The sequence below is a fragment of the Caenorhabditis briggsae genome (assembly GCF_000004555.2).
Source record: "Caenorhabditis briggsae complete genome, chrIV, whole genome shotgun sequence".
NCBI classification, from domain to species: domain Eukaryota; kingdom Metazoa; phylum Nematoda; class Chromadorea; order Rhabditida; family Rhabditidae; genus Caenorhabditis; species Caenorhabditis briggsae.
The window spans coordinates 176,880-185,251 of NC_013487.2; the positions used below are offsets into that span (position 1 = coordinate 176,880).

The 8,372-nt window shown below is 34.6% G+C and overlaps 2 protein-coding genes across 2 annotated transcripts; one reads left to right on the forward strand and one right to left on the reverse strand.

Annotated features, from left to right (window-relative positions):
* Window positions 1-941, forward strand: CBG00361 (the record flags this gene model as incomplete). The annotated part of the gene is made up of 3 exons (XM_002632302.1): window positions 1-63; window positions 552-669; window positions 850-941. The coding sequence occupies 3 exons, from the start codon at window positions 1-3 to the stop codon at window positions 939-941; spliced, it is 273 nt and encodes a 90-aa protein (XP_002632348.1).
* A 167-nt stretch (window positions 942-1,108) lies between these two features.
* CBG00362 lies at window positions 1,109-5,303 on the reverse strand (the record flags this gene model as incomplete). The annotated part of the gene is given in 11 exon segments (XM_045244723.1): window positions 1,109-1,159; window positions 1,246-1,327; window positions 1,375-1,458; window positions 1,761-1,858; window positions 2,296-2,445; window positions 2,978-3,096; window positions 3,227-3,384; window positions 3,724-3,923; window positions 3,943-3,989; window positions 4,301-4,410; window positions 5,155-5,303. The coding sequence occupies 11 exon segments, from the start codon at window positions 5,301-5,303 to the stop codon at window positions 1,109-1,111; spliced, it is 1,248 nt and encodes a 415-aa protein (XP_045091553.1).
* Window positions 5,304-8,372: the final 3,069 nt, after the last annotated feature.

An 8,372-nucleotide genomic window follows, 5' to 3' on the forward strand; every position in this document is an offset into this window, starting at 1 on the left:
ATGGAAAGAGAGGCGCCATACTTTGGAATGTACGGAAACAATTATATGAGTCCACAGTATATTGTAAGTTTTTTAATCAAGTTTTTTAATGAAGTGAAGAGATATTTTTATTTCGAATAACTACTTTGACCCCATTTTTGAGTCTTTCAGGAAAAAAAACTAAAGATTTCAGAGAAAAACGGCTAAAATCAGAATCTTAAAAAAAATGTCCAACCCAAAAATCAATCATGTTTTTTAGGACTACATTAGCAAAAATTTTACTCACCACTTTATTATTGAAATGTTTAATTATGTTTGGTATGTAGGGAATTTACTGAATGGGAAATTAAAAAATGAGCAAAAAATATGTATTTCTGGAAACAGTGAATCTGGAAAAATTTTATATTAAAATTCCTAGTTTTTGGGTTTTCCTTGAAATTATATACCGTAATCCTATTGATAACCAAAAATCATTATCAAATATTTTTATACAATACCGCATACCACTTTTCAGCAACAACTTTTTTTTGAAATTTCTAATCAGAAATTCGCCTTCAAAAACATTTTTCCAGGTAACCTCCCCTACTCCAAGCTATCTGGTCCATTCTGGATATCCAGAATCCATCAATTCCAGCTCAATTTCCCCAAGTTCTTCAAGTGAGAGTCAAGCTTCAAACTACTATCAAATTCGTGAGTTTCAGCTTTTCTACAGATATTTGAAATATAAAAAATCTGAAATTTTCAAAGTTGCTTTTTCAAAAATTCGCGGTTTCGGATCTTTGTAGAAAGAACTACAAAATTTATTTTGATGTTACTAACGACATGATGTCTTCATCAGAGGATTTCCTTCAATAATCTAGAATTTTCCAGAACCTCCAGCACCTGGAGAAATTGTCATTGTCCGCACAACTACTGTTACCCGGAACACAACTTCTATTCAGCTTGTTAATTCTACATTTTGAATAAAATTGCTATGTCGATATTTGAAGAATTCTATTTAAATTACAAAGATTTTGTGTAGCACGTGAAACTGAAAAATTTAATCAGAAACAAGTCTTCCAGAAATATTAAAATTGAAAGCTTTTCAAAACACGAACATAATTTTTATTAAGAAATCAATATATTTGTTTCACAAGTAATCATCCTTATCCTCGTCAGTTGATGATGACGTATTTTCAATCTGGAAAAAAATACTGTTTTATGTAATTATCAAATTTGTTCGGACTGTGTATTTTCAATAATGGGCTGAGTATTTGTCAACCTTACATTTATATTTTTGTCCACAACCAATGGCATCCGTTTTCGATGAAATATGCTTGCAAGGATGTTGTGTTGGAAATTGGACAGTCTAAAAATTAGAAAAACATCACCTTTTTCTCGAATTTTAAAACTCACCTATTCAAAATCCCACCTTCGCCACTCTCAAATTTGGAGAATACTGTAGCTGAAGCGTCGGATGGGCGGGATTGCATGGAAAGTCTGAAAATTAGGCTTATGGAAAATATAAATGAATCAGTGTTTCATGATTGGGTGAAATATAAAAAAACAATTTCTGTGAATTGTTCGAGAAATTAACTAAAAGTTATTGGTAATGCAAAACTACCGTAAAACCTGTATTAGAAGGCCTGTTTGGAAATAAGAACCTCTCTCTAATAGAAAGGTCTTTCGGAATTTTCATGATTTGTGAAAGAAAAAATGGCTTTCAGCACTGGCTGGGTCGTTTAACATGTTAATACTGACCTATTCTGCGTCAGCCTATTCTGATGCTCTTGTTGACAGACTGAATGGCGTTTTCGATGCATTGCCTGACGTGTTGAGTACGAAGCTCTCGGTTAATGTAGGCGTAGAGCACAGGATTGGCGGCAGAATTGAAACATACCTGGAATCATTGACTATTCGGTTTACTGTACTTTTCTGTTTCAAAACTGACAGATTTTTATCACGTTGGTGTAACTAACAATATGATTGGAAAATTTAAATTTAAAGGTGGGGGACAGGAGATTTTACGGGGGATTTTTGGGGTCAGAGTATGCATTCTACCGTGACGGTGTACAACGCTTAATGTCACTCTGCGTACAGCTGTCGTCCTCGCCTTTATGTATGCGATCGGGTGACCGCTTTCTCTTTGCCCGTGTAGCTCAGTCGGTAGCGGCGCCGCACCCTCAATCCTCGTCCCACACGTTCAACTCCTCGAGAGGCATATTTAAACGAAATTTCGAGAACATTATTTTTCATGTCCCCCCACCTTTAATTCACTATTCTACCATATTCATAAGCATTTCGAAAGAGTTCTTAACTTTTTAATTTATAACTCACCAATAAATGCGCTACAAAGAACATTGCTGATAGTGCTGGAGTCATCCATGACACAGCAATCAGATTAAACTGAGACATGATGTTCAGGGTCCATTGGGGTGTCCAGCAGAGGAAATAGAACAAAATTACAGCGACGATCCGCTTGGTGACCTGGAATATCATAAGGTGAAAAATAACGTAAAACATGTAATAGAAGGGCCCCCGCATCGTCAAGTTTGGGCTAGTTTGGGTTTTTTTGGCTCCTGCGCAAGATATCAAACTTGTGTCAACTGGTAAAATTTTTATCATGTTATCAGAAGTGCTTTGTCAGTCAGCACATTTTTGATTTCTCGTATAAGAATCTAGATAATTGAGCTCAAACTTGACGTATGAAGGCCCTTCTATTACAGGTTTTACAGTATTTAAAATGTTCCCAAGAAGGAAAACTCATTTTCTTAACCCTGTTTGAGGTTCCATCTGGTTTGCTGATTCCTCTGGCGCCTCGAATATTACGGGAAGACTTTTGAAGAGCATAGATGACCTAAAACTTGGAGAAACAATAAATCTCAGTTCCATGAGTTTTATAATTCAGAAAATAGGTAGGGTGTTGCTATTAGGTTACACGTTTTTATATCCTAAAATTAAAATTGCGCAAAGTTGACTATTTTGAATCCCTGTATGTTTCAGACCTAACTAGACTTACCTGCGCATAGAAAATGATAATCAGGAACGCAGGAGCAGCAAACCCAATAACAAAAGTGTACAAGGTGAAAGTGGCGTCTGCATCAAAGATACACTTGGATATGGTAGTTCCAGCGAGGTCTGGAAAATTTTCTTCTGATTAAAACAATTTTTCTGTTTCTGATTTCTGATATCTAATGTTATGAATTATCGTTTAATTGATTCGTTTTGGTGCATCATATCATTTTAGTTTCATTGAGCTCTATTTTACCTGACGCTGCCAACTCATCACTTCCTTCCAATAACGGAACCATGTGCATTTTATCGATTTTCAGAACTGCTGCTTCGATGAGCACGGGTAAGAGTAGTACTGTAGCGAACAAGGTGCACGCCAACAAAACTTTCATAGCTGTTGCATTGCTTCGCATTCTGTAAGTAGCCATATTCACCAATTATTAATATAAGTATTTGGAATTCTTTGGACTGGACTTCGAGACATTAAAAGTTTTACTTGTGATTTTTAGAAGGTTAGTGAATTTCACACTCAGGTTTATAAAAAATGGTTCAAGAATGGTTGTAATATTTCAATTTTTCACTATATATTTTCATTTAGTCTGTTGAATATTTGTAATCGGAAACAGAAAAATTTCGGATCTCAAAACAATCAATTTCGGTTTCAAAGTATTTTTATTTTTTCAGAGTTTTACATAGTTATTGTTGAATCATTGAATTCCGGATTTCTCATCGTTCCGTTATTCCCTTACTCACTTCATCGACTTCACCGGACTACACACTGCCATATAGCGATCCCAACTGAGCACAGTCATCAAAAATGAGCTTAATAGCTTATTGACACTCTCCCCAAACCAGTACACTTTACACATTGCCACACCAAACAGCCATTGTCCTGAAAACGAGGTTTTGGATAAAAAATCATGGAAAATTGAATTTCGCGGGACGAATTTTACCTTTCAAAAGATCCACGACTAAGAACGGAAGGTGTAGGATAACCAAGAGATCAACGATTGAGAGGCCTGAAAAGGGACAGATCAAGAAGCTGAAATTTTAGTTTTGTTTCAAAAATAGAATGTTTTGGAATTGTTGATTCTTGGAGCAGTGAGAAATTTTTGAAACTGGGTTTTTAAGATGACAAAGAAAGCCAATGAACGAATGAACGGCTAAAATTACACTTCAAATCTAAACATTTTCAAACAGAGAAAATTTTTTGAGCAAAAAAATGTTCTGCATCAGATAGTTGCCTTAAAAATTCTTCCAATAAATTTTATGCTATGATATTTTCAATCAGAAATAATTTTTTTATAAACTTCCAAAAATGGTGACTTACCCAGAACATAAATAAAGACATGATTGGTATTGCTCATCACTTTCCGTTTTCCAGCCTGCATGTTCCGTTTCATTGATGTCAAAATGTTGATGATCATCAGGATTACGGTACTGAAAAAGTTTCATTTTTAAATTTTTTTTATGAAAAAAATTGGTTTTTTTAATGGTACTCATAAGAAAAGGCAACTACAGTTCAAATACTATTTCATAAAAACACGATAAATAAAGGATCTACGGGAAACATTGATTTTTTTTTAAATTGAAAACCTTGAATTACCTCTAATAGAACCCCAACCGCCAATTTCAAGCTCAATTATCTCGATTAATGTGAAAGATATCAAACAATTGTCAACTGATAAAATGTTTTTAATTTTATAATAAAAAATTATCAGTTAGCAACTTTTTCAAATTTTAAACAGGAACTGAGATACGGTTTTTTTTGAATGATTCACAACTCATAAGAACGGGTAACCGCAGACGAAACACTACTTAATAAAAACAAGTGAAACAAGAGATCTAGGTGAAACATTGAATTTCAATTTGAAAATGTTGAATAACCGTCATTCCTCTAACAGAATCCCACCCAAACAAGAAACTTTAAACTTAATTATCCGGATTCCTGTGACAGATATCGAAAAAAATTGTTAACTGATAAAACATTGGTGATTATCAATTTATCAATTGATAATTTTTTGATATCTTTTAAAAGAACCTAGATAGATGAACTCAAAATTGACGGTTTAGGTGGGCTTCTATTAGAGTTAATATGGTATGTTTAGTTTCACTGTTTCGAAATGTTCGTTTGAAAAATTCAAAGTGTCTTATTTTAATGACCTACTGCCAAACAGTTCTCACCCATTTCCCACAGTTCCAATGACAAAAAGAACCAAATATGAAATGGCCAAGACCAATTTCAGCGTAGTTCTAGAAGAATCATCCTCGTTTGGTGATGGAGTAACAGAAGGGATGGTGGACGTGGTTGGAGATGAAAATGAGGTATTCATCTATCTGAAAAATAGAGGATAAGGGAAATAGGGAAAATGGCTGAACGAAAAAAACAAGGTAATAAAAGTGGAATGTGCAGGAAAAAGAGATAAGGAAAGAATAGATGGTTTTGACGTCATCAGAAGAAGAGGGAGGGTAAATTTAGGGAATTTCGGAAAAGCTGTGAAAGTGACAGAAAGTTCCTGAAAATTGGAAAACTTTGGGTGACCCTCTCCAACAAAGATTTGATTAAATTTATAATTCCTAAACTGATTTAAAAAAAAAATGAAACAGAACAATTATTTTTAAAATACTAATATTTTCTCTGTTTTATACGTTTCCACCGTAAACATAAAATTTCAAAGCACAAAATTCTTTTTTCTCGATTTCCAGCTGGAAAAGTTCCACTTTTTACTCTAGGAAAAAAGTTTTTTTATTCTAGGAAAAAAATTGCATCCATTTTTCTTTCTAGAAATGTTTTTTTGTAAAAATGAACTTTGGAAAAAAGAAAGAAAAAGAAGTATGAAGGAAATATATGTCCTAGACACTTCTAGGGAAAAAGATAGGAATGGAAATTGAGGGGAATCTATGATTTTTTCAATTTTCTTGTCCGCTTTTTTGAACTGGAACGAAATGAGAAAATCCAAAGAGCCTTAGGGTACAAAACAGGGAGATGAGCAAAAATCAAGGAATATTTTTGAAAAGAGGAGAAATCAGAACACAGAAATATTTTTTATGTTTGAGGCTTTAGAATGGAGGTACTCGAACCCAATTTTATATTAGGTTGAGCGAAAAGTCTTTGTAATTTTTTGAATTTTTTCGAGACAAAATTTATTCAAAGAACACGGAATTCAATGTGTGATATATTCACCAACAGTGTACAAGGAACGGATTATTTGCTATTCAGTTAGGGCCAGGTCTGGTGAATACGATGGATGACAGAAGATCTTGACTTCGAGCATCTGGAGCTTCTGACGGGTCTTCAAAGTAGTGGGTGGTCTTGCGTTGTCATGAATAATCAACAAGCTGGAATTTTTCGGGCAATTTAATCGATAAGCCTGGAATGCTATTTCCGTTTGAGTGCTGTTGAGGTCCTCATTGATAGTGATGCCGTCTAAAAGAAGTCTTCTGAAGATAACGCTTTCACTGCCCCACCAAATGGAAAATATAACTTTTTCTCGTGAAGTTCTCCTTTGATGCCCGTTTTAGCGGTTTCCTCGGTCGGGACCCTTTGTTTTTTTCTACTCTTCCCCAGTGATAATATTCTCAACCCAATTGGTGCTACGTTTCATAGTAAGCCGAGAATGTGCCAAGTCGCAACGCAATGGTTTTAGTGAATCCGTCAAAACGGGAGGGGCGAGTTGACCAAACTTTGGTATCCAGATTCGTGAAGATGATCAATTATGGTTCTGTGAGGATGATTGAAACTTGCTGCAAGCTCGCGGGACGTTGCTCTTGGTTCTTCTTCTAGCGCTCTAGAGGTATCCCCGTTGAGATCAACACATGGTAGGCCAGACTTCGAGATCGTAGATCTCTTCGGAGAATCTTTTGAACCAAAACTTTATTGTAGTGTAGGACATATAGTTGTGGTCTAGCACTGTACACAATTTACGACAAGCTACACTGCATTTGTGACCTTGGAGAAACCCGAACAAAAAACACTCCTGAGAGCATGGTGGTCTCTGGGCGAATTCTCGGTCTTTATGAACGCCGTCGGTAACTTTAACAAATCTTTTAAGAATGCACAGCTGGTACTACAATATAGGAAAAACAGAATGATAAAAAGTTAAATCAAAGCTGAGATATGACGGTCCAAAAAAAATTACGAAGACTTTTCGCTCAACCTAATAATTTTACAGCATAAATTGGGACTAGGAGAGTTTAAAGAATTGAATCTGAAAATTTCCTGTTTCTTGATGATTCTTGAAATATGTACCTGATTTGGAACTTGTCAAAACTTCAAGCAAAAAACAAAAGAAGCGAAACTGCTTACTTCCTCGAGAACACATGCTCTGATTAAGATGTAAACACTCCTTAAAGCTCGAAAGCTACAGTGCGAACCTAGTGAATTCGCTTGAAAAAAAAGTAACGTCTTCTGGTTCAAAGACCTATAGTAAGATCATAAAACAGGGAGGGTCTATATAAAGGTCTATATAAAGTTTACGGAGGTCTTGGACAAAAAATAGCACCAAAACAATAAAAAATGATATAGAGAGTAAGGAAGAAAAGTTCAAGGACCAAAGGTAATAACTTTGGAAAAAGAAAATAAAGAAGGGAAGAACCAAAAAGTTAACTGTTTCGGAATTGAGTTTTTTGGATGATTTCTGATAATTTTGTTGGTGGTATGAACTTAGTGCCTCTAAAATGATTCCATTTGAAATATTGATTCAAAATGCACTTGTAGAATTGAAATAAAATTATCAATGCGTTTGAATTTGATTCCAAAAAATATGTTGACGATTGATCAAATCCAAAATCTTCGGAAAATCTAGAGTTTTTGAAAATGTAATTTTTATCACTAATATTCTTGCTCAAGTTCCCAAAACTCTATCCAATCAAGTTTCCAAGTGGAACCAAGTTTCCAGACAGAATGAAACAATGGGTTTTTTTAACAAAAAAAGTGGTCACACTAGATTAGAAAAAAATAATATCAGATGGAGACTTTTTGAAAGGGTTGGATTTTTGGGGAGAGAAAAGAAACATTTGGAACAATGAAAGCAAAAAAATTGAATTTCTAAATTTTTGAAGTTGAAAATTAATATGAAATTCCAAGATATGAATCTTGGGGATTTTCCTGCTTTGAGCGTAAAAATTGCCGGTTCCATTTGACTCCATATTTTTTGAATCATATGGGTTCACGAAATCTCTTGGTCTATACTCAATTTTTTTCTCTCATTGTTTTTTTTCAGTTCTCCCATACTTTATTCTTTTCAACTTCCTTTGCTCCCGTTTACGTTTATTTTCACAAATACATCATTCCTAACTAATAGTAACACACAAAAAATGACAAGTGAGGCGTCAAAAATGTATTCTTTCTCATTCAGGATCTCTAAACATGGGTAATATGGTGGGGGAGGATAAAATGAGAA